We start from the raw sequence: 26,274 nt of genomic DNA on the forward strand, positions 1-26,274 counted from the left end.
TATGTGTGTGTATCTATGTGTATCTGTGCCTATGTATATGTCTGTGTGTGTCTGTGTCTATGTGTGTGTGTTTATGTGTATTTATAGAAGTGCACACATGAGCAACCACACCCCTGGGTGCCTGTCAAACTGTCATGCCACATCCACACAGCACATTTTGGGAAGAACTACATAGGCATAGGGTGTGATGGCTGCTCAGAAGCCCAGCAGTGGATTGTACTGGCCCATGTCATTTAGAGTCCATTTCACGTCCTCTCCCCTCCTTCCTATCTAGTCTCCTCTTGGATGACCAGCTCTTCCTCATATGGACAGTTCTACTGGATTCCTGAGCACACGTAAGCTGGGCCTGATTGGATTGTCCTTCTAAGGCTTAAGGACAGTGACCCAGGCAAGAAGAATGTCTGGGACTCATGCAGGCAACACACCAAGGTAGTTAATGGAGTGGTTTCTAGAATGGAGGCCTTGTTCAATCCAGGAATGCAGCTCTCTACCCCCACCCCACCCCCCAGACTCTGCCTGGGGCTCTTCATCTCTCAAGTGTTGCCAGCGGCTGGGTCCGCCCCACAGTTTACTTGTGAGAGTGTCTGATGTGCAGAAAGTTCCATTTTAGTGTGCTCACGGCTTGAAGTCGTCCTCCAGGTTTTCAGGGGCTTCTAGATTATTCCCGACAGGGAGACTCCTGGAGCATCCTTCCCGGAGGAGAGACCCAAGCTTTCTCACAGACTCTGTAAGCTCCTAAGGCCTTTTCAATTCCATTTTCTCTGCTTATTTAATTCAGAATCCTTTCTGTCTCCCGTGATCCTGGAAAACTGACCCTTTTGTTACTTCTGTCTCGTTGCAGTCTGCGGAACTCACAACCCCACCTCCCAGCTGAATTCTGCACAGTAAACTGAAGGTTGTTTCTTCCCCTTAAACAAATGCATTCCTATGGGGCTGTTGGCAGAGTGTTTGCCGAGCGTGTACAAAGGCCCAGACCCACATAAAACACAAGTAGCAGCGCATGCCTGTGACCTCAGCACTTGGGAGGCAGAGGCAGAAGGGTCAGAAGGTCAAGGCCATCCTCAGCTGCATATGGAATTTTACCTCAGGGACACATAAGACCCTTCTCAAACAAAACAAAACAACAACAACAAAAGCCCCCCTCCCCCCTGCTTCTTAGGGAGGGGTTATCTGATGTTTGAATAACATCCCTAAGGAATGCTCGGAGCCCCACAGCATAGTAAGATTACTAGTTGGGGATCACTAGTCCCACAGGAAAGAAGGATTTGGGAAGGCTCCTAGCACAGGTTCTTGTGAAGAGACTAGATAATCAATGGGTGGGGTAGGGTGCGATGAGGGGGACATGACTGTGGATAAGCCTTAGAAGGGAAGCCTTTACCACCATGTCATCCTTTGGTCTCCACTTACTTGTTCCAATCTTTTTAAGCCACCCCCCTGGAGGCCTCCTGTGGCCTGTTCCCACTGCCTGGAATTCCATTTCCTGCAGCCCCTCTCTGTTCATTCAGGTCTCGTCATTCTTAATAAAATAATAATAATAATTTTTTCCTGAGTGTGTATCTGTGTACCATGTGTGCTCCTGGTGCCCTCTGAGGCTAAAGAGGGCATTAGATTCCCTTAGCAGGTGATTTTCACAACCATATGGCCATATGGGTGCTGGGAATTGAACCTGGGTCTTCGAGAAGAGTGGCCAAATCTCTCCAGCCCCCTTTCGGGAGTTTCTGGTCAACTCCATTCCTTTTCAGCAGTTAACTCATGGTTATTTTTTCTGTTCCTCTCATTCTTGTTCCCATTCCCCGTAGGTGACAACCCCCACCCCCTTTAACCGCCCCCCCCCAGGACAGGGAGTCTGTGTCGTTCTGGCTCAGTGCAGTATTTGATAATAAACCGCTCGATTCCAGAGTCATCCAACGGGAAAGCTACTACAGAGCACCTCAGGAGGGGGCTTCCAAACAGCCCACCTCTCCTTCCACTATTGGTTCCGTGTTAATGAGTCCACAGGCATGGTGGGTGTCTGGGGCACCCTGCCTCATAGCAATGTGGGTGTCTGTCATGGGGGCTTCAAGTTCTTGAAGGTTCTGTGTGTGTGTTAGCTGCCATCCCAAGCCTGACACTGGGCCGTCAGGACTGATGCTGACATCTACACCCCAATTCCAGGAAGGGGTGCTATCCTCACCAGCATCACCTCCACCACCTCCCTATTTTACAGGTGAAAAACTGAGGCTTAGGAGACAAAATGACTTGCAGATAGGAACAAGAAGCCAGCAGTCCTGGGTGGGGACGCTGGAGGGAGCGCTGGGCAGCGCCAGACACCCCTAGACTGTTCCGGTGGCCTCGGCAGGGGGTGCGGAGTGGACTGAACGTCCGGCTTCTGTCACCCGCAGCGGCGGCGGCAGCAGGGCGGCGCAGGGCAAGGCGTCGCACAAAGGGCCGCTGTCCCGCCGCCGCCCCGCCCCCCCCCACGGGGTGGCCCGCCTCTTCCCCCCTCCCTTTCGCCTCCTCAGTCTGGGTCCCCTCTCCCTCTTCCCTGTCCGGGTCTGACTGCCCCTCGGGATGAGACCGGGTTGGGAGTACTCCGCTCGCCCTTCGCACTCTCTCCAGAGCTAGGAGAGCCAGAGCTTCGCGGGACAGAGACTGCCAACGCGGGGACCGGAGGAGCATCACCATGGTAACGCCCTCCTGGGCCTGGACCACCTCACTCTGCTGGGTCTTCTCCGGCACGGCCCCCCCTCTGCCCCCGTGTGTGTGTGTGTGTGTGTGTGTGTGTGTGTGTGTGTGTGTGTGTGTGTGTGTGCGCGCGCGCGCGCACCTAGAGACACTCGGTTCCTAGTGTGGGTCGTTGCTTAACTGTGTGCGCAGCTCCCGCAGAATTAGGGCAAGAGTGGGGCTCAGATCCACCCCTGGGCCTCGCGTCCTGCCTGGGCCTCTCTGCAGAGATGCACGCTTTCATCTCGCTCCAAACCAGTATGCAAATCTGAACTAGAGTTCTGGACCTTGAGCCTTGCAGAAAACTTGGGATTTTTTTTTTTTTTTTTTTTTTTTTTACCGCTTTAAACTTTATGCTGACTGACAGTGCTGTGTCCTGTAGGGGGTCTGGAATGAGAAGGAAATCAAAGTCCCCCCCCCCCCCACCCAGCACAGAACAGTAGTGCTGGGAAAGGGCGGACCCTGAGGGCAGGAGAGTGGGTTCGAGGGACTTGCTCACCAAATCTTGGGTGTCTTTGCTATTTTAGACACGGTGATTTGGCACGGGGCCTTCCCATGGGCATGAGGTGTAGAGGCATCTGGGGAGAAGGCGGAGGGGGTACTTCTGTGCATGGGTTCCCTGGACTGCACCTGGGAACGGGACCTCTAAGAGAGTTGTGTGTGCCTTTGTGCCAGTGTCTGGGAAGAAGGAGTCAAAGTGAAGTCTGTTGCTCAGAGTCTTAGCTGGGCTCCAGACAGGTTCAGGATTGGGGAGGATTCTCTGGAGCAATTTTGCAAATCTCCGGGGATTTGGACAGAGCTGGGAGATGGGCCAGGGTGTTCACCCCCTGACTCTGATTTGCTGTGCTGGCTTGGGTGGGCTTCCCTTCCTGTGCAGATCCACACCCAGAGCTCTACAGAGAGGTGCATTCACTCCGTGCCTGCACACACCAATCCCCGAACCACAATGAACACAAGCACACGGGGCTCATGTATCAGCTTGCTCGGGCTGAAATATGGACAGACACCTCTGCACACAGACAGTACAAAACTAGGCTCCCAAACTCACACCCCAGAGCCCAGAGGCACGGTACACACCGTTCTTGGGGCATAAAAGTACGTCCTAAGTGGTACGGCCTAAGGCAGTGGTTGTCTGAGAATTTGGCATCTCTCTATAGCAAGACCCTGTGCTGGGCTCTCTATGAGTGGGAGACATACCACGCCCACCAACTCTAACTGCAGACTTGTAGCCCCTCATCTCACCGATGAGAGCCTGAAGCCGAGGAGCCTACAATGTCACCCTTCCAGAAGTATGAAGCAGAACCGCTGGAATTCGCACCCTGCAAAGTCACCTCAGTGCCACAGCTCATCTATCTGTCAAAGCTCTGGTTTTGACGGAATCGGTTTATTCATTTTTCTTAAAAACAAACAAACAAACCCTCAGTAAACCCCGGATTCTCAGGTCAAAGGTCAGGCCCTGGGGTGCTCCTCAGAACATCTGAGAGAGTCTTTCCTGAGGGGTAGGACAGCCATGTTTTCATCTCTGCCTTTATTTGCATATGTGTGTGTGCATGTGTGTGCATGCCCATGTGTGTGCATGTGCATGTGTGTGTATCTTGTGATGTGGTGTGAGGGAATGTCCATGTTTGTATATGTATACACGTGAGGTATGTATGGCACAGCACATGCCTGTGTATGTGTGCCTGCATCACACGTAAGCCGTTCACTCCTTAGAGCCAGGGTCTCTCCCTGAACTTGGATCTTGCATTTTATTGGCTAGGCTGGAAAAATCCCAGGGATTCTCCCATGCCTGTTCGGCTCCGTGATGGGGGTGTGACCATGTGTGTGACGACATCCAGGTTATTATGTGAGCACTGGGGTCTACACCACTGTTTTCCCTTTGACTAGAAATGTAATTACCTCTTCTCCCATCTTTGAGCCCTGAATACTCAGACCTGGCTTCAGAAACCCTCAGGGTTCACGGACCCTCCTGCCCCAGGACCTTTGCATGTGCTTTCTTTGCCGGGAAATTCCTCTTTCCTGTAATATCCTCCCAAACCAAACCACCGTGGTATATCCGCTCACAATCCGCTCACTGCAGCATGTCACTCTAGCATGCCTTTGCAGCATGCGTTGCGCGTGGAGGTTAGAGGACAGCTTTCAGAGTGGATTCTCGCCTTCTGTAGTGTAATCAAACTGGTCGTCAGGCTTGGAAGCAAGTGCCTTAACTTGCTGAGCCATTTGCTGGCCTCTGGAGGAGACTTAATACTGTGATTTTTAAAAAACCCATGGTTTCATGCATGCTAGGCAATGGCTCCACCACTGAGCCACACCCCCAGCTCTCTTTTTCACTTTGAGGCAGGATCCCACTAAGCTGCCTGGGCCAGCTTTCAACCTGCAACTCTTTCTCATATTTAGAGTAAATGGGCGCGTCCAAGAGGAGTCTGTATTCCTTGCCTGTGAGCCCGGGTGTCTTGGAAACCTAAGAAGAGATGCCCCTCTGGCAGGACTCTGAATGGTGGGTAGGCATGTCCCTTATACAGAGATGGGTACAGCGTGAGCAGAGCCAGCGGGTATCCAGGAGGGGATGCCATAGGCTAACCGAGGAGGCTCTTAGAGGGAATTGTCATGGAAGTGATTGAAATGGCACAAACACATGACAATAAATAAAGCAAATTTACACTGAAGATGAATAGGAAGAAAAGTCAAACATTGAGTAATCAAGAATAAAGACTAGGTAAATAACTAATCCAAGTATGTGAGCAAGAAAACCCTGCACATGGGGCAGGCAGATGGGGGGCCCCTCCTAGAGCTGGGGCTGTTTAGGAAGCAGGGACAATGGGATGGGGGAACCTCAGTCCTCCCTAGGCTGACAAGCTGCTGAAGCAATAGGGAGCCACCTGATGTTACTGAGGGCCACAGCTCTGTGTCTGAAAGTCTTCAGAAAGCCTCACGTGATGTTCCTGTCCACTGACCAGAAGGGTGATGTGAGCCTCTGTTGATTAACCTGTAAAATGGGGAGAAGATAGCCAGCCCACAGAATTATCAGGACAATCATGTAGAACCATACATGGAATGGACCTAGCTCAGGCCTCACCCAGAAGGCTTACTCAGGGCAGCTGAGAGGCAGCCCTAGGGAACAACTTTGTCATCTTGTGGCTTGAGGGAGAAATTGTGCCCCAGGCCAGAGGCACAGAAGAGTAGAGACAAGGACAAACATGAGAATAGGGAGGGCTCATAGGAGCAGAAGCAACTCCCTGGATGCCACATGGCTTAGCTGGATTTGAACACCGCTCTTTTGACACCCACTCCTGTCCCGGCTCACTGCATCTGGGCTGTTACTTCCAGTTTTGAAAGTTTGTTTATAAAGAGCGGATTTGAAAACTGGCTTATAAAGAGCTGGATTCTCACGCCAACCCCCATCCACCCACACATAGACAAAAAGCGCAAGCAATTTGAGTTGGACGTGATCAGGCAGTTGGGGAGCTGACTTTGGGACCTCAGCCTAGACAAGTTCAAGAGAGTCCCAGGAAGCTGGAAGCCTGACACCTGCTGGGCAGCAGCTGGCTCACAGATCTGCTGCTTTGGCCAACCTTCAAAACCCTGGTAGGTTTACTGAGTACTCGGTAGATCAGGCAGGGCAGGCTGCAGTGTCCCAAGCCTGTTGCTCCTCTGAGGTGGGTGGTTGGGGGACCTCAGCAAGGGTCCGTGATGTGCTTTCTCACATTCATCTGCTTCCGTTTCTCACCAGCAAGCCCCCTCATTAGACCCTCCCCAGGCAGGAGCAGGGACATGGGTTGAGGTCAGACCTTTGGAACTTCCTCAGCAACTACAGATTTGTCCATTTAGAAACCACATCCTTACCCCACACCTTCCGGAACAAAATTATATGGACAATTCCAGAAGGGCCCTAGAATGGATATGCCCGGTGCTTAAAAAAAAGAAAAAGAAAGAGAAAAAGAAAAATTCTCTGAGGATCTCAAGCAAGTATACAATGTATTTTAATCATACTCAACTCTTACCAGACCCTTTCTCCCTCCCCTCTCCCTTCCAAATCCTATGTTTTTGTTGTTGTAGTTGTTGTTTTGTTTGTTTTGCTTTGTTTTTATAACTGGTGGAGTTCAATTTGTGCTGCCTATATATTCATGGTCGTGGGGTCATCCACTAGAGATTGGTTAATCTACTCAGGGCTACTCTCCATCAAAGAAAATGGACTCTACCTTCTGCAGAAGGTCTCAGCTGTCAGTTGCTCCTTCTCAGCAGGGGAAGGAAGGTGTGGGTCTCTCCCCACTTCATGCTGGAGTGCGGACTGGCTTGATCTTGTGCAGCCCTTGTGTAGGAAACCATAGGCGCCGTGAACTCACGAGTGCCTGTTTCTGTCATGGCCAGGAGATACTGTCCCCAGCAGTTCTGGGGGACACTCCTTTGGAACTTGTTTAGGCTGGGATTTGAAAGCCAGCTGGGCGTCTCCAACCTCTAGGTCTTAAAACCTTTCTGCCTCATCTTCCATGATGGTCTGAGCCGTCAATCGGATGTGCCAGTATGGTATGTATGATACAGACGTTCATTTGTGGCTGAGCATGCCACAGACACTCGTTGCATCTTGACCAGTTGTGAGCTTCTGCCTTAACCATAGTCAATTGCAGAAAGAAAACTCTCTGAGGAGATCTGGGCACTCCAGAGACTCCTATTTATACGTGTGTTTATTTATTGCCTGTGGCCAAAGTCACCAGGTGTGGCAGAGTCAGTGTCTCACCTTTTCTAGCTGTTTGTTTACTTTTCTGTTTGTGGTGGGAGATGGAGCCCAAGTCTGTGCACATCAGGCAAGTGCTTTCCCAGTCACATGTTAGCTTTCCCACAGAGTGCAGGGGATGCTCTAGGACCCTGCCCACATTAGCCCTTCCCATGAGGAGGAGGAAGAAGAGGAAGAGGAGGAGGAGGAGGAAGCAGCCACGCCAAATGAGACTAGAATCTTGGCTCTTCGGAGTAAGTGGAAAGATCTGGACCTTTAAGGCCGTCCAACCCACATCTCAGAAGGCCCAGTTAAGAACATCTGGCGAGGCCATTTAAAAAAAGGAGCCAGCCTTAAAAGTACAGGATCACACTTCTATGTTTTCCCCATGGTTATTAAAAACTACACTCACTGGTTCCAGAATGTTTGGAAAATGTAGTAAGCTCAGAAGAAAATTAAAAGGCTGCCTCGTGAGGCTCCTGCCCGTCACTACCCTCAGGCTAACGTTGCTTAATGCCCACTTGGGTTCTGTCTGAACCCACTCACATTCTGTGGATTATACTGTATGGAAAAATTTCTTTAAAAACATTATAATAGAAACTTGGTTTTAGAGGTGGGGAGAAGTTGGCTAGGAGTGAGCCTCTGTGTGGGGGTGACGGAACTCTTGTACACTGAGCTAGATAAGGTTTGCAAGGATGGATACGTGGGTAAAAGTATATCTGACTGCACCCCTCGCATTTACAGATTTTGCTTGATAAAATGAACATTGAGGACGACAATAGAGCAGGCTCACTGCAAAGCTGCTAAGACAAATGTGTACAGCCCAGAGCAGTGGTGCACACCTGAGGTCCCAGCACTCAGGAGGCAGAGGTAGGGAGTAGGGGTCAGCCTGGGCTACAGAGTGAGTTCAAGGTTAACCTTAGCTTCTAGTAAGAACCTATCAGAAAAGACTGAGGACTGGAGGTGTGGCTCAGTGGGGAAAGATGGAGGGAGGGGGCGGTGGAAGGAGCTGCTGCGCTAGCTTATTGGTGCCTCTCGTGCACAGACCCTGGGTTCCAGCTCAGCACTTCAAAAAGAAAACTAGGGCTCCATCTCATAAATCAATCTCTGGCTGGGGTGCTGGGCTCTTTCTCTGGCCCAGGTTGCAAAGAGGGTCCTGTCTTCATCCTTTTCGGCATCCATTCATGCCTGGCTCCTGCAATGAATAACAGACTCCTGGGCTGGGCTGCCCTCACTGGGAAGGAATGGAAATGCATTGATCAAGTTTCATAGCGATCATTTAGAGTCTGGCAGCAACACTTAGACTCCTGTGGTCCCAGGCTGGCCTGCCCAGTTCATTTGTCGTGGCAAGAGGCCAGCATTCCTCCCTCCAGCCTCTGGGGTCTGTTCACCATGTCCTTCCTGAATTCTTGGACAGTTCTGAGACCCAGGAGGCCCTGACTGATAGATAGTGAGCTGCCAAGAGTGTAGCCTGTCTGCCTGTCACAGTTTCCCACCCTCCAGCCACCTCTAGAGGTAGCTAAAGCACGTGGCAGATGTAGGTAGCCTGTGTAAGCCAAGGTCAACTCAGTGGGCAGACCTTGTTTTTCCTCTGTGGTTTCTTTAGGCCACTAGAATCCTGGGCAGACCATCCTGAAAGGAGTGGACCCCAGACGGAGCAGGCAGCCAGAGGCAGGGAAAGGAAGCCAGTTGTCTGCACTGCCATGGATCTGGGTTGGATGCGCACTGTCTTTCTCATTCTCACTAAGACCCTGAGCAAGGTTGGCTCTGACCCTTTGCTTGCAAAATGAGATGCCCCAGACAGATGGGCTGGAGATGAGGTCTAGAGGGGGCAGGTCCCTAATCAAGGTCACAAAAGGAGGTAGAAGCCAGGTGTGCTAGTGTCCCAGCATAGACAGGGTGAAGTGGGGCACACAGCATGAAGGGATGCAGGCCCATGGACTTACTGGCTTTATGTCCTTGGATGACACTTGGGATCTCTTTCTCTTTCTGTCCCCAGGTTGGTGGGTGTCTTGGTCACTTTTCTATTGCTGTAAAGACACCATGACAAAGGCAACTTATAGAAGAAAGAGTTTTTCTGGGCACTCACAGTTCCAGAGGATTAGCGTCTATAACCATCATGGCAGGCAGCAAGGCACGAGACAGGCTTGGTGCTGTGGTAGGCAGTAGCTGAGAGGTGTTTTACCTACAAGGGCAAGACAGAGAATGCCAAGTGGGAATGGCTTGAGCTGTTGAAACCTCAAGCCCCACCCCCAGTGACACACCCCTCCAATAGGCCACACCCCTCCAACAAGGCCACGCCTTCTAACTCTTCCCAAACAGTTCTACTAACTGGTGACCAAGTGTTCAAACATGTGAGCCTGTGGGACTGTTCTCACTCAGACCATAGCAGTAGAGAAGCAGGGATTGGCAGGTGGGTGGGGCTGGGGCAGGAGTGAGGCCTGTAGGCCGGGCAAACCCCTTCCTGTTCTACCGGACTAAGGATCCCCCACACCCCCGCACACACACACCCCCCTCTGGGGAGTGACTTCCCCATTCCCACCACACAGCTCAGCAGCATGTCAGCATGGTGACCCACCCTCCTTCAGAGTGCATCTGTAGGTGTTCATTTTCTTATTCACTTATTCTGCCGAAATGATGGGGGCGGGTGGCCTGCTGTGTGGACCCCAGATGGGAAGGACCGTGGCCTCTCTCTTTGGCATTGGAATCTGGTTGAGAGTGAGCTGTGCTTTTTCACCTGCCTCAGAGTCTCTCGGAGTCCCTCTGCCTCTCCAGTCCCTCTGCCTGTACTCACAGGCTGTGGAGATTTGCATTCGGGTATCTTTGGGTACTGTCCTGCCTGATCCCCTTGCCCTTTTGGGGACCAGAAGTTAATGTGGGAACTTTTCTGATGAGGTACCAGAGAAGGGGGACCTCTGACAACACCGGGAGGAAGAAGGTAAAGTCTGAGTACCTTCCAGAACAGGCAAAGGCTGGCCTGAGTCTTGAAGTTAAATGAAGAGGGCGTTGCCAGGTGAGGTGAGAAAGAGGCAGGCAGGTGTTTGGCAGAGGCTGGAGGTGAGCTGGAGACTCCTCTTGTCATGGTGGAGGAACAGACAGAGGTGGCAGGGCTCGGGGAGGCTGGTGTCATGCACAGCAGTTAGACCTAAGCTGCTGGAGGCCGGGTGTATTAGAGTCAGTCCTGTTTTAGGGTCCTGGAGGAAGATGGCTGAAGTACAGAAGACTAAAGGCTGGCGAGGCAGAGAAAGTGATTGCATGAAATTGGTCATAAAACTTGACAGGGGAAGAGTCATAGGTGGGTGAGCTGGAGAAGGAGAGGCCATTGGCTGAAGGCCGATGGGGCAGCTGTCATGAAGGAAGCTGCAAAGGGCGTGCCACTATGGGGTCTGGCTGTGGGGCCATGGATGCGCAGAGGCAAGGAGGTATGGGATTGGAAAGTTCCTGAGGTAGGCTGGGGTGAAGTGAGGGGCTAGCCCTGACCATGGGAGTCAGCAGGGTCTGAAGTTCACAGGAGCGGTCACTGCTCCTGCCCACACTATTACTGTAACTGTTCTTCCTCCCTGCTGTCCCCAGCAGGACCCTTCCGCCCTTGACATGGCCATCCAGCATGCCCTGGCAGGACTCTACCCGCCTTTTGAAGCCACCGCTCCCACTGTCCTGGGTCAAGTGTTCCGGCTCCTGGACTCCGACTTCCGGGGAGATGGGCTGAGCTTCCTCTTGGATTTTCTCATCCCTGCCAAGCGTCTGTGTGAGCAAGTGCGGGAAGCCGCCTGTGTAAGTCGGGGAGGGCCTGGGCTGTGGTAATGCGCTCCCTAAGGAGGCCTGAGGGCTGGAATTGAGGAGAGAAAGAGATGGGCAAGGTGTGTCTCCCCCACAAGAAATATGGTGGCTGTGGGGAGAGTTCCCAAGAGCCACTGCTTATCGGAAGGGAAAGGCCACCTGTCAGGAGAGAGAGAAAGCTAGTCGACTTGATCCTCTGACGCCTTACAGCCAATGGCACTTACATTCTACCAACAGGGGGTAAATCCAGGTGTCTACTGACCTTGCCTGGTCTCGAGGGGCCTGCCTGGGTGCTGGAACCATGCGTGGTACCACCTGGCTCTGGCTCTGGTGAGGTGGCTTCCACAGAGGCAACAGAGAATGTTCCAGAGCTTGCCCAAAGACACTGTCACTTTTAGCCCTGAAAAGCTCTTGAGATTTCAGGGTGGTGACTCTTGGGGCAAAGTGAGAAACCAAATGTTTTAGGCAGTAGTGGAAAACAACTTAGTCCCCACTCAGGCTTGAGCCGACCCCAGTCAACCCACTGGAAGATACATTCTGCTGATTCCTGCCTCTGCTTCTCTCTGCTGGCCAGCAGCTACAGCAGCTGTAAAGAGAAGAGTCCCAGGAAGGATCTTTATTGGCCAGGCTGTGGTCATGTGTCCATGGCTGGACCAATCACAGTTGACCAGAGGAACTGGGTATTAAGATTGACCAAACCCCCTGAGTCATGTGTCTGTCTCTGCCCTTGTCTGTCCGTCTGTGTCTGTCTGTCTCTCTTGTCTCTGTCTCTTTGTCTCTGTCGCTCTGTCTCTTTATCTGTTTCTCTGTCTCTTTGTCTGTCTCTCTCCATCTCTTTCTCTCTCCTTCTGTCCCCCTCTCTCTCGTTTTAAGACAATAGTAAGGTGATCACCAAGGAGTCAAACTTCTGATTCCCCCTGCCCTCGTCCCTCAGAAGTTTGCCAATGCCCCTTGAGCAATTGTTAGTTCCCCTTCCCACTGCCACCCCCAACAAGAGCCACGCTGCCAATCCTAGGAGTCACAGCATCTAGTAGGAACACCCCCACCCCATGGCAACTGCACCCGAATGGGAATAGTAGAATGCAGTGTCTCCCAGAAGCCTTTGCCAATGGCCTCTCCATGGTTCCCTGACCCTGTTGCATGAAGATCCTCTTCCCACTCCACCCCCTTTTACCTCCTCTTGACCAGCCACACCTTGTTCAGCTGACCAAACCACAAATGCAGGCCTGGAGACATAGCGCCATTGGTAGAGAGTTTGCCTGACACACTCAAAGCCCCGGGGCTGCATTCATCCACATTAGAGGGCATGGTGATGCATGCCCATGATGCCAGCACTCTGCAGGCAGAAGCGGGAGCATCAGAAGTTCAAGGTCATCTTCAGCTACAGTGGAAGATCTAAGCCAGCCTGAGCTACACGAGAGACCCTGTCTTAAAAGGAAAAATAAGTCAAAACCATGCTTTCCCTGTCCCCCCCCCCCACTTTCTATGTAGCAAATTCACATCCTTTCTATGTCTTTATTTTTAATTTTGATTTGGCTGTCATGGACAAATCCATGTCACTTCAGAATAGGCAGGAGCAAAGACGGACGCACAGTAGGTCCTTTGCAGTCAGGCTCTCTGCTTCAAACCAAGACGTAATTACTGAGACTATGGGGAATTCATGTTGCCTCTTTGAAGCGCCACACCACCACCCCTGTGGGCAAGACAGAGAGAGAGAGAGACAGACAGAGAGAGAGAAAGAGAGAGAGAGAGATTACAATGGCTAATCTAGCAATGGCCATCTTAAGGTGCTGGTCTGGCAAGGCAGAGGTAGGTCAAGTTTCCCAACTTCTCATTCAGTACTGTCTCTGTGTCATTTTAAATGCTCAGCCTGAAAACCAGACACCAGGGCTGGCAAGATGACTCAGTAGTCAAAGGCTCTTACCACCCAAGCCTGGTGACTCAAAGTCAATGCCTGGAACCCACACAAAGATGAAAGGAGAGAACCCAGGCCTCAGAGTTATTCTGTGACCTCCCCATGGATGTTGCTTTGATCATGCACACACTTACACACACATGCACACAAGCAGGTATTTTCAGAAGGGAGTGAATTCATGTTCCCTTCTGCATCCGTACTCGATCTATCTCACGCCAGCCCAGAAATACCAGTGTGTTTTATTCAACTCTGATTTGCAGATAGAGAGATCAAATCTCAGAGCAGCTCTGTTACAGATATAAACAACCCATTTAGACCTCAGATCCATGTCTTCCTGGCTTTGAGGGGAGGGAGGGTCTAGCTGGGTTGGGAAAAGTTTAGGGTAGATGGGAAGAGAGGGTCATGAAGCAAGCAGGGTTGCCATGGAAGGCACCTGCTGATTGGTTCTTGGAGCACGGCCTTCCCTCTGGCCCAGGAGGCTAGCAAGCATCTTCAAGGTCAACACCAAGGATAGGAGCAAGTGACCTCACACACTCTGAGAGCAAAGGCCTCTTTGGTGCCTGGTTCTGGGCATCTCTCTTGCCTTTGCCTGGTCCCTGGCTATTTGAGGTCCCATGTGGGAGAGGGAAGAAAATTGACCAAAGCCAAGGTCCCCTGGAGCCAGTTTCTCTTATGCTTCCCCCACTCTCTCTCTGCAGGCCCTCTATACCCACTGCCTCTTCCTGCATGAGGGCTGGCCGTTGTGTCTGCGGGATGAGGTTGTGGTACACCTGGCACCACTCAATCCACTCCTGCTACGTCAGGGTGATTTCTACCTTCAAGTAGAGTCCTGGGAGGAGCAGTCTGTCCACATGACACTCAAGTGTCTCTCCTCAGACCTCCGTGAGGTGGACAAGAAGCCAATTCCTGAGTCCTCCTACTCTCTCATTTTCACCCCAGAATGGTTGGAGGCCATCAACAATGACTTTGAGGGACGTCCCTTACACAACTGTCTCGTGGCTTCAGAAAATGGGATCACACCTGTGCCTTGGACCAAGATTACCAGTCCAGAGTTTGTAGATGACAGACCCCCAATAGTGAAGGTCCCTTCCTTAGACGGGGACTCCTGTCCACTAGAAGGCCTCCATCTGAGCAGACCCCAGGAGCCATACCAGGCTGGCGACTTGGGCGGCAAGGGATCTGTGGCCCAGATCTGGGAGAAGGGTAAAGGGAAGTTGTCTGGGGACAAGTATCCAGGGCTCATCAAGGTGGAGCCAGCAAGGCCAGGTCAGCTGGCCTTCAGGACAGACAGTGAGGCCAGCCAGAGCTTGGAGGGGGACTATGTGGCTCTTCTGGGCTTTCCCCAAGAGTATAGAGGGGCATCCCTAGACAGCGAGGTAGTGACATTTAGTGTAGATATTCAAAAATCACAGGAGACAAGACCCAGAACTAAGGGGGCACCTCTGCTTGGAAAGGCCCTGCCTCTCTCGGGATGTGCTGGGGCACCTCCCTTGGGAAGATGGGCATGTGAAATGCCAGCAGGCTCAGGGGAGAAGCCCTGTACTGGGGGCTCAAGGAGAAAGGCCAGGCATAAAGTGTCTGGCCACACTGCAGTGCGACAGCCACAGAAGCCCCATACTAGTGTCCCGGAGAAGCTGCCGGACTGTACCTCTGGCCTGGTGGAAGACACTGAGGAAGAACCAGCAGCCTCTGAGATGCAAAAGCCTGTGGGAATGCCAGAAGCCATGGTTCGGCTCAGGCCTGGGCCAAGACAAGCATTCTCTCCCCTCCTGTCTTCAGCTGGCCCTGGATCCCCAGCGGCTGAGACAAAGACAGAGGAGATCACACTAGGACGTGGGAGAGCTTCCAAGCCTGAGGACTGCCTCAATAAGAACGCCTCCTTCCATGGGTCCCCCGCTCCTGGGCTCCAGTGCTCCTTCTTGAAAGAACAGAGGGTAGCCCATGTGACCCCCAAGAAGGCCCTACTCCAGCATGCCAGGCCTCGGAAGGCCCTGTGCCCCCTCTACTCTCTGCAGCCTTGTGAAGCCAAGGCTCCAGGCAAAGGTAAGAGCCCACATTTAGCAGGACAAGGGCCAGACTTATATCTTGGTGCAGAAGACTCGGGCTGTGAGGATCAGGGCCACACTGCTGTCCCACTCTCAGGGGGCTAAAGACATCTCACTACTGTCCAGCTGAGCAACACTACTGGGGTTGTTTGGGTTCACATTCCAGCTTTGGGGCATGCTGTGTGACATTGGCCAGACGTTTAGCCTCTGAATTTAGGCCTCTTTCTCTGCTGGGGACTTATATCTCAGAGATGCTCTGATGGTTCAAAGATGCACCTGAAGGAAAGAACTTAGCATCACTGGCAGAGAGCAGATCACACTATAAGCTGTGTTGTCACTTGGGTGGGAGAGGAAACGCTGTCCCTCGAAAAGTCTGTCTCCTGGATAACATCTCCTGCTTTGTCATTCTTCTTCCCCAGATGGAACAACTCTCCCCACAACATCTGGCTCAGGCCCACTGTCTGGGGAGCCGCCTGGTTTCCGGAGAGATTCTGCAGGTCCTCCAGAGGGAGGACTTCGCCTGGAGGAGTGTTCTAGGACTAAGCCCAGGATTGAGACCCTGGGAGTCAAGCTTCTCCAGTCCGGGATAGCCTGCCTGCCAGGTCCCAGGGTGCAGAGGGGAGTCAGGGGTGCAGAGCATTTCCAGACACTGGCGGTGGGGGGGGGGGTGAGAGGGGGGAGGCCCAGGAGGCTGCTAAATTCCCAGCCAAAGGCTAGGCTTAGAGGAAAGCGGTTTCTAGGTATCTATTCACTGGTCTGTTCAGTTGTCCATCCACCCAACCATCTGTCCATCCATCTGTCAAGGCTTCAGGGAGGCAGCCAAGGCCAAGCCTGAGACAAACATTCTTGGAAAGGCTCCCACGAGAAAGGGACAGAGCGAAGCAAGGCAGGCAGAGGAAGGGATGGAGAAGACTGTGGCCAGGCTCTGGGGAGGCTCCGAGGGATGGATTATACCACCTAGCTGGCTAAGGCATGAGGGTCTGTATTGAACGTCTGGGTCTGTTAGACATTAACTGCAGGCTGATCCTGGGTGTGTCAGACATTAACTTCAGGCTGAGCCTGAGTCTGTCAGTCATTAACTGCAGGCTGATCCTGGAATGGGATGCAGGCTGAGCCAATAAGCTAGTACAGCTAAGGGTAAGTCTTCAGGGAAGGAGGCATCTATGAGGCTCTGAGTCCCTCCAGCTTCCATGCTGCAGGTAGCTATTCTATCACTGTTTCCTGAACCCTGGACTCAGTGCTGTTAGGAAACAAGTCTGATGTGATTCCCTGTACTCACAAAGCCTTTATTCTGGTGTTAGAGAAAATTCAACAGGTCATTGCAATCCAACATAACATAAATCTCCAGGAACTGAGGAGACACAGATAGTACTCCTGGTCCAGGCTTCCCATGGAAGAGGCCAGGAAGGCTTCTGGAAGAAGTTCAGTAGTGATGGGAGTTAGCCATGGAAATGTTGGGAGCAGTGTTTCTGAAACAGAAAACAGTACTTGTTAGGGTCAGAAGCAGCAAGGGCTACCATGCCTTTGGGAACTAACTATCCCTCGCTACTCCTCGACGTCCATATCTCCCAGGCCACCATCTACCCATAGATCCCAGAGTGGCCATCTGCTGGTGTACCTGTCATTTGTTGATGCTTTATTGAATTTTTCAGTGGCTGTAAGAGCCTCCTGCACTCCCACCCACCGTTCCTATTTCTGTGACATTGGTCACCCAGCATGGCCATAGCAGAAAGGGTTTTCTAGGGCTAGAGACAGTATTTCTGATACCACCTACCAGGCCAGGGCAGTGTTTTGGGCACAGAGGTCTCCTTGGTCAGTGAGAAGCTAATCGGGTGTACAGTGATGCTTCCCATGTCGGACACTGCCTATTGCCCTACTCCTGTCCTGGCAGCATTTGCTGGGTAGGCAGAGCCCACCAGGCACCATGATTGCTGTGTCCTAGGACACCCAGCGTCTGACCCTTTGTTATTCAAACTTGTGCAGGGACTGACTCCACTAGTACCTTGTGGGAGCTAGGGAGAGCAGGCAGGCAGGGCTACTGGGTCCATCTGCGCTCTGCAGGCTCTTGAGTTTACAGGGTTAGAGTTGTGTTGCTCTGACCTCAATGCCCTGGCTGACACCTCAGGCCTCTGTGCTCCGATGCTGTCCGGAACCAATCCCAGGAGGCAGTGGAGTTGTAGGGGCAGTTTACCACAGGATCCTGGGCCAGGAAGACAAGGAACACAGAAATGGTGCCTTGGCTGGACTGGGGGACAGAAAGGATCTCAGGAGCTGGAGATAGGAGGATGAGGCACACTAGACAAGCAGAACAGGATGAAGGGAGGCCCTGCCAGCTATGCTGAGTTCTGAGAGGACAGTGAGACCTATACCCACCATCCCTAGAACAGGAAACGGCCTGTCAAGAGTACAGAGCTACAAGCTGTGTAAGCCAGGGACAAAGATGGTGCCCAGTCACCACAGCTGCACCCACTGATCCTGGCTGAGTGTCGGACACTCACAGGAACTGGCTCACTTAATCCCCAAAGAAACCTCATCTCTCCAGAACTGAATCTGTCTCATCAGATAGATGAAACCAAAGCTCAGAGATGCCCAGACCAACCCAGGAACACACAGCAAATGAGGATATCAACTAGTGAGCTCTGTGAGCCAGAGCTCGCTGCCTCAGCTTTGCTTCCTGGGGTGTGTGCATTATACAGAGGCACCCCTCGGAGCTCTGAGTGAGCAGTCCTCTGTGCTGAAGAAGAGGTCGGGGAGACTTTTCTCAGGAAGGGGCTTTGAGGCTGGGCCTTTGGAGGCTGAATAGGAGTTTGGAGGTCACAGAAGGAAGAGAAGAAAGGACCTTCCAGGCAGAAACAATGTAGACAAGGGCCTGAAGAGTCACAGAGGAGGCTCCCATGGAGGGCTCCTCAGAATCGTCATTGCTCATGTGTCTTCTCTTCTTCAGGTGGTAGGGACAAGGTGGGGCGACCGCTGCTTCTGGTGTCAACCGCGGAGGATGCCTGGGAGGCACCATGGTGTACTACCTCAGAGGTCGCGGAGTTGCTCTCCTACTTATGCAGTGTCCCTAGGTAAGGAGACACTCTCATACCTTGACCATCTCCACCTCACCCTTCCGCCGGGTGTAATAGAGAGGTCCCACATCCCTCCATCCACCGTACGATCAAAGAGCCAGCCATAGGCTAGGTGCAGGGATGGCAGCTGGGCCTTCCCCGGACTGGTGTGAGACAGGGAACCTTCCACAGACACACAGCAGGAGCCCACAGTTCTGATCTGACAGTGTACTGGAGTCATAGATGAGCTGCTGAACAGAACACTCAGCCTGTCCCCAGCGCTGAGGGGTCAGCAGGCCTGAGAATCTGCATTTTTAGTAAGGTTCCTACTCACAGTGATGTGGCTGGGTGTGTCTCTGAGAAGCTCTGTTATGGCACAGAAAAGCTGAGAGGTTGATTTCCCCTGGGAAGCCAGGGTGGAAAATGGCCGCCATCTCTGTAGAATTGGCCCTGGGGCAGACAGAACCCTGGAACGTCTCCCTCATCCACTTTGCTCTGTGGTTTGTAGCATTGACTTTCCTCCTTTGTGGCGCACCCTGCTCCCCACCCCCAACTACCAGGGAGGCTGGGTAGGGTCACAAGAAACTGGCATGAGCAGACTACGTGATGCCAACTCCTCTTGCTGTATCCTGTTTGGCTGCTCTGTGTCTTGGTTTCACACACACACACACACACACACACACACACACACACCTGCCTGAGGATGGTCACAGCAAGCATGTATGCCACCCTTGCACTGGGCAGGAACTGGGTGTGTTACACTAGTGAGCCATTGATTCTCAAACAGCCTTGTTGGTGAGGGGGACATAAAACAATGTGTCCAGGTGACCAGGTACCCATGGGGGCCACACAGGCTGTGCCTGTGAACTGGTGGTATAAGGTTTGAAGGCAGTTGGGGGTGTCTTCCAAATCCCACCGGACTCCCTCTGTACCTCCTACTCCCCTACTCCACCCCTCCCACCTGCTGCTCAAAGTCTGAGGGCCCTGGATTAGGTAGGGTCAGGGAAGGACTGCTGTTTGACCTAGGCCTATAACTGGACCAGCCTGGGATTTGAGAAGCAGCCACTCTCCACCATGCCCACTCTGGTGACACCAGCAGGGGGCGAGGCAGGTGCAGGCAGCTAAGTTCAAATTCAGAACAGCCTCTGGTTGTCTGCCTGAGACCCAGAATTCCTCACTTCCCTGCAAGGCTGCATGAGTTATAATAATTATATACAAAGTAGGGGGTTTCCTTAGGGCTCTGTCTCACTCTGCTGGCTGCTTGTCCCCACCTCCCAATACTCACCCCCCCCACCCCCCCACCCCCGTGCACCTTCAAAGAGCCCCTTAAAGGAGAAAATAGCCTGTTCTGAAGCCATTTAGTTAACTTGTCTCATCTCATTGGGAAAAGGTAGGTCACATGACCCCATCTAGCCCAGTCATTGGCCAGGGAAGTTGGGTTACTAGTGCAGCCTCTATAGGTCAGAAGCCACACATGGGGGCTGGTAAATTCTGAACAATCTGGAGTCCTGCCTACACAAAGAAACAGGGGTGTGTTGGGGGGGGGGGTTGGTTCATTTTATTTATTTTTTGCTTAGAACTCTGGGAATGGAACACACAACCTCTGAGCCACGTCTCTTCCACCAGGCTGTCCTTGCCCAGCAGGACCTGATTTCGGTTTTCTACCCTCAGGCTGGAAGATAAAGCCAAGGGGCTCCTGCTGGTGATTGATGCCAGGAAAGGGACCCAGAGGCCTGGTCTGGTCAGTGCCCTGCAGAGCATCCAGGTGAGTGCCAGGTAGAGTGCCTTAGTCTAGCTGGTCTTGAGAGACCCCAGGGCTTGTGGTTGGCATCACAAAACCCAGGCAGAGTCTTTCAGTGGCAGCTAAAAAGGCCCTCCAGCCAGACTTCTAGGCAAAGGAAGCAGGCTGGTTCAAAATATCAATAAAGAGGTTAAAAGCGGCAGCCATAAGTCCTGGAAAGCAAGTTATGAATGGAATGGCTCCCTTCAGAAAATGCACTGTAGTAGATTGAAAGGGGCTCAGGGCTGGGGAGAGAGGTAGAACTTTAGAGAGAGATGGTGCAGACACAACAGGGACCTTAAAGAGAAAGGGGACTTCCCATAAAAATCCAGAGAGGAGCTTTATTAGGAGTGAGGATGAGAGAGCGAGAGAGAGGGAGAGGGAGAGGGAGAGGGAGAGGGAGAGGGAGAGGGAGAGGGAGAGGGAGAGGGAGAGGGAGAGGGAGAGGGAGAGGGAGAGGGAGAGGGAGAGGGAGAGGGAGAGGGAGAGAGAGAGAGAGAGAGCCACCTTGAGAGGGAGGGGGTGGGCAGAGGAGACTCTTCAGAGAAGTTCCCAGAGCAAATCCCTCTTGTAATCCCGGGAACAAGAGAAACATCAATGTTTTATAAGCTTGAGGAGCTGGTGGGAAGTTTTACATCCTGTGATTTAGCTCAGTATACTGTGTGTGACAGAGCAAGGAAGAGCCAGGCACCGCAAATGAAAATCAAGCCACAGACTGTGTCTTAACTCTGTCCCACAGAGAGCTGCAGGAACGTCTGGCCTGGTCTCTTCTGGCTGTGGGGTCGGACTTCTCAGGACTGCCTACTGCCTTACAGGGGCAGGCCCACGTTCTGACAGCCAAAAGTAGAATCTAGCTGTGGGTAGGGCCCCATCCGAAGGCTCAGAGAGTTCCACCAACCCTGTTTTCTGTGCAGTTCCTGCTAGAAAGGTGACATTTTCTCAAGGCCCCACTTCCACTAGGGGGCAGCATGGCTCCCGGTAGCTTGCAAGACACACAGTCTTTGACTTGATTCCAGCCGGACACAGTGAGAGAAGTCCCCGCAAAAGTTTCTCAGTGTATCCTTAGTCCTGATGGGCTCAGGAGTCCACATGGACTAAGCCCCATGTTCTGGGGTAATACAGGGCTCTGATTGGTTTAGCCTTAGGTAGCATAAACCCTCTGCCAGGGCAGAATCTTGACTAGCCAGTATGGACAATTGGGCAGACGAAGGTATGATATACCTGGCTATCTGACTTCTTGTCAGAATTGGGGAAACTGAGGCCTCAAGGAAGTCTTGCAGAACAGCTTGGATTTGCTTTCTCTTGAGGCTAGAGGCTCACTCCAAACATGCCACACAAGCCCCCACCTGGGGACCACCCCAAGCCTCTGCATGTCCCTTAGGGAGAAGGAGGAGGCAACAAGAGGGAGGGGAAAACAGCAGTCCTGAAGAGGCTCTCTCTTCACAGGATCTGGTTCCGGCCTCCATCAGTAAAGTGCTCCTCCTCGGAGAAAAGGCGTCCATTCTCCAGCTATCTGTGCTACCTGCCCAGGTGAGAGGAGCCCTGAGCAGCTACGGCAGGGGCCGGGCTTGAGTGGAGCCAGGCAAAGGGAGGAAGAACTGCATGATCGTGCTCCACTTTGAAAGCATCTTCCCTAGCCTAAGAATTGCCAGGGATGTCCCCCTCCCCCTCCCAGGAGCCATTGTCACGTGACCTCTCTGGAATCCCAGCTGTTCCTGGTGGTCACTCCCACAGGACTAAGATGCCCACAGGGCAGAGATCAACTTGCAAGCAAGACTCCATCTAGGCAGTCCCTCTCCTTTGCAGATAGGTTAGGGATAAGACCACCCAACAGCCTGACGCAGAACTGGAGTCCCCGATGCTCTGGGACCCCCCTCCCCGCATTCCCCCCCCCTCATTGATTCAGACGTTCCAGACTTAAAGGCTGTGAGAGAGCACACTGCCCCACAGGGCAGTGGGAACCGACTCTGCCTGCTGCAGGAAGTGATTCTGGAGGCCTCCTTCCTCTGGGTTAGAAAACAGGCATGGGGCCCATCAAGATGGGCCTTTACTGGTAAAGGCTCTTGCGGCCAAGCTTGACCACCTGAGTTCAACACGTGGGACCTATGGTGAAAGGAGGGAACCACCTCCTGAAAGTTGTCCTCTGACCTTCGCATGTGCTCAGTAGCAATTGTATGCACACGCAATAAAATAGCATTGATTAAAACAGAAAAGAGACACGGGGAGAGTTTAGCATTGCCTCTCAAGTTTGAACCTGCCTCCAGCATCCAGACTGGTTGCCTTGAAAATAACTCTTAAGGCCCGACATGGTGGCGCACGCCTTTAATCCCAGCACTTGGAAGGCAGAGGCAGGCGGGTTTGAGGCCAGCCTGGTCTACAGAGTGAGTTCCAGGACAGCCAGGGCTACACAGAGAAACCCTGTCTCGAAAAAAAAAACAAACAAAAAACTAAAAAACCAAAAATAACTCTTAAATCCAAGGGCCAGCCTGCCCTGGGCTAGCAGGTGGGTGCTGTGGTAGGATCTGAGTGGGCACACCCCTTGGGATCTATCCAGGTGTAGGCTCTGATTCAGGGGTTCCTGTGGGGGCTGGGATCCTGCAATTCTTTGCTCAGAGGGGATGATGGGGCTGCTGACTGTGAATGGTCCCTGGAACATCTGGGATAGCAGATGAATCCATCCCTGCACCCAAAGCCTACATATTGGGAGCTATTCCAGCTCAAACCTGAAACCTTGCTGCCTGCCAAATGCCTTCTCTGTGTCTCAGGGGACACTGTTAGGATTTGGTAACCATCAGCCCCTAGGAGGGAACAACACTGTTTATGGGTCATTTGAGAGCAGTGTGAGAACTACATACATTTCATCCCTGAGACAGCAGCGCTGAGAAAGAGTTCTGGATCAGTGAGTGCTGCAGTTGATTGATGATGTCTTCCTTGAGCAGAGACTTGGGAGTAGCAGTATGTGTGGCTTGTCTGTACCATTCCAGAATCAGGGTCTGGGTCAAAGGATTTATCAAAGCTTCCAGAGAAGACTCACCGCTCAGAACACCACTCTGGACCTTCTCCGTGGGAGATGTGGAGCCTGCACAGAGATCTAAGCAGGACCGCCTACATCTCTCGGGAGAGTCCTCTGTTCCTTCTGAGTCTCCTTTTCTCTGCAGGTGGAGGTACTGACGTCGCTGAAGGCCCTCAGAAACCACGTGGACCCTAGCCAGCTGCCGGAGGCTCTGGAGGGCCCCTTTCCCTACCACCACAGCGAATGGGTGCAATTCTTCCAGGTGTCTACCCTCAGAGCCTTCAATTTCCAACCTTTCTCCTCTCCCCTTCCCCGCCCTGCCCCATGGCTCCCTCAACCCTGCCAAGAACAGACAGTCATTCAACAAACATTTACAATGACGCTACGGAGTAGCCCCAGTACGGCTTTAGGCTCTTGAGGCCAGCTTGCTAGGATCCAGTCCAGCTCTGCTCTGTGAGTTTCCCCACCTTGTCTGGGCCGTGCCTTCCTCGTTAGCAAAGTGAGGAATGGGGAGGGTAATGAGGTCGCCTTTCCATGGGATTTTTTTTTTATGAGGGCTGAATTAATGTGAGTGACGAGCTTGGAAGGGTATCTGGCACACGTGGAAGGCTTCGGCTGTTGTCAGCTGAAAGCGGATTGATGAGCGCAGACGCGGTGGGTTAGTATGCACTGCCGCCTACAGGGCAGGGAAGGAAACTGCTCCTGGCTCCTTGCCCTGCGCCCACAGGTTTGGTGCCCAGTTTAACTCCGGAGGCCACCAGCCACCAGCGAGGCAGCAGCCATGGAATACTCTATCTTGAAGGCCCACGTAGGGCCCCTCCACCCACTGGACCTCTCAGTCAGGGTCTGCGGTTCCCTTTTGCACTGTGGCATGACCAACAGCCTCTCCCAAGTTATAACTGCTTCCAGCCAGGGTTAGGGGCAAAGTCACCCCTCCTCGGAGGACCCCTGTCTCCTCAGACAGTCTGACACCTGTTATGCAGGCTGGTTATCTGCTCTTCTTGTAGGCGATCTTGTTTGAATTGTTTGGTTTGTTTTTTCTTGTCAGTGGCCCTGGGATGTGAACAAGAGTCCCCAAGTGAGCCGGGGGAGTGGTATGCTCTGAACTTCCAGGCCCAGCCCTGTTTGTCTGAGGCAGGGTCTAGATACATAACTCAGACCATGTAGCCATATATTCTTGACTTTGTGGTCCAATTTGCCTTAAACTCAAGAGCCTCCTTCCCTCCTGAGTCCCAAGTATTGGGGTAACAGGCCTGTACTCTCATGTCCTGCTGAGTGCGGTGTAACTGTGGATTCAACCATCATGAGGATGAGAGTATTTAGCTGGGCACAGTGGCAGAGGCTTGCTGTCCATCCCTGCACCTGAGACAAAGAGTTTAAGGTCATCCTTGGCTACCTGAGACCCTGTTGCAAGAAACTAAACAAACTCAGAGAAAGCAACCAGTGAGCTGGCCCAGCGGGTAAAAGCCCTTGTCATATAAGCCTGGTGACCTGAGTTCCATCCGAGGTACCCATGCAAAGGTGGAAGAAGAGAACCAACTCCATGACACATCACACACACACACACACACACACACACACACAGCACATACACCACATACACACACACACACCACACACACACCACACACACCACACACACCACACTCTCTCTCACACACACACACATACACACACACATGCATGCACACACACACACACCACACATACACCACACACACACACCACACACTCTCTCTCACACACACATACACACACACATGCATGCACACACACACACCACACATACACCACACACACACACCACACATACACCACACACACACCACACATACACCACACACACACCACACACTCTCTCTCTCTCACACACACACACATACACACACACATGCATGCACACACACACCACACACACAAACACACACACACATGATAGAAAAACAGACAGAGAGAGGGAGAATGGTGTGCACACCCCTCTCCCAATAAAAACTAAAGAAAGAAAGAAACAAAATATGGAGGTGGGGGAGGGAGGCATTGATGCCTGGGGCCCTCTGCAGGCTTCTACTGGCATCAGGTACCTGAGTCATTGCCAGCCAATTTGTAGTCCCCAGGAAATGTGCAAGGTTCTACAGGACACTTAGCACAGGGTTTTGGGCATCCTGGCCTCGGTGTCCTGGAATCACCCGCCTGAATACGGAGAGGGGAACAGCGTCTACTCGTTTTTTCAGTGGCATGCCCTGCTCCCGGGCTCCAGGTTCCCTCTCCAGAGGCCTTCCATTAACCCCATGACCTTTGAACTTCAACTTTCAGGCTGTCCCTTTAAGGGGAATCTCACTGGGTGATCCAGAGTGTAAAACTGATGGTGATCATGATTCTGGCAAGCTCTGGGCTCTGTACTCAATTCTGTCACAAATTAGTCCATCAACCCTTCATCCTGCTGTAAAATATGTACTGTAGTTCTCACCTCCCAGAAGTACAGGGAGGCCCAGAGAGGTTGTATGCGATCTCACAGCTAGCCAATGGCTCAACTGGGCCAAGGGCGTTTCTCTAGCCCACCCTCACACCTCCATCCTACCCCTTTTGCAAAGACCCCCGGGGTCGGTGGACAGCTCAGGCCTGCCCTCTTTCTCCTCTGGCTCCTGTTCCCCCACTGCAGACCACAGTGACTTGCAGTAGTGGCACTGTGGCTTGGAGACTTGGTAGATGTTCTCAGACTGCCCCAGAGCATTGGCACATCTGTGGGGTGAGGGGTAGGATAGAGGTGAGAGGAAGACTGGGGCATGGGGGAGGGGCACTTTCACCAGCTCTCCTGATGGTTCTGATGTAGTGTAAGTACTAGAAGCACCGCCTGGTCCCTTCCACAGTCCCCCAGGGAAAGGCCTCTCCTCTCGGTTCCCTCAGGCTGAGCTCCGCTCTGGCTCCCATCCCTGCAGAAACTGGACCCGTTCCTCACTGACCTTCGCCAGGCCTCCTCCCTGCTGCAGGCTTCCATCCAAGAGTTTGAGAAGGGTGACCCCCCTGGTGGGGTGCAGGTAAACCTGGAATGCAGGGTGGGGAAGCTACCAGCACACCTCAGGCTCTAAGTACCAAGAGCGCATGAGGGGAAAGGGACACCTGGCGAGGGGCACTCTGCTTTTCACTCACTAGTTTTTAGCCAATAGTTCTTGGGTATCCACCATGCACCATGCACCCTGCTCTGGGGACCCAGCCTGAGGAACTGGCTTGCCTGCCTGTGCCCTGATAAGGGTCAGGGTACAGTGGCAGAGTGGCCATT

The 26,274-nt window shown here is 52.6% G+C and overlaps 1 protein-coding gene across 4 annotated transcripts in view; it reads left to right on the plus strand.

The window, feature by feature from the left end:
- The first annotated feature begins 2,496 nt into the window (after positions 1–2,496).
- The window catches only part of Kiaa1755 (KIAA1755 ortholog), a 33,232-nt gene continuing 9,454 nt past the window's right edge, over positions 2,497–26,274 (plus strand). The window contains exons 1-11 of one of the 4 annotated variants that reach the window (XM_085832682.1): positions 2,497–2,665; positions 5,101–5,200; positions 6,120–6,288; positions 10,991–11,188; positions 13,808–15,152; positions 15,574–15,756; positions 18,099–18,222; positions 19,876–19,969; positions 21,431–21,514; positions 23,143–23,259; positions 25,934–26,032. In XM_085832682.1, coding sequence (XP_085688808.1) covers positions 11,009–11,188; positions 13,808–15,152; positions 15,574–15,756; positions 18,099–18,222; positions 19,876–19,969; positions 21,431–21,514; positions 23,143–23,259; positions 25,934–26,032 — 2,226 coding nt within the window. In that variant the 5' untranslated portion in view covers positions 2,497–2,665; positions 5,101–5,200; positions 6,120–6,288; positions 10,991–11,008. Of the gene's footprint in view, positions 2,666–5,100; positions 5,201–6,119; positions 6,289–10,987; positions 11,189–13,807; positions 15,153–15,573; positions 15,757–18,098; positions 18,223–19,875; positions 19,970–21,430; positions 21,515–23,142; positions 23,260–25,933; positions 26,033–26,274 lie in introns of all 4 variants that reach the window. The other 3 variants (XM_021156917.3, XM_021156915.3, XM_021156916.3) reach the window with 3 other exon arrangements.

The sequence above is a fragment of the Mus caroli genome, unplaced genomic scaffold, assembly GCF_978045245.1.
Source record: "Mus caroli unplaced genomic scaffold, Mus_caroli_1 scaffold_2, whole genome shotgun sequence".
Taxonomy (NCBI): Eukaryota; Metazoa; Chordata; class Mammalia; order Rodentia; family Muridae; genus Mus; species Mus caroli.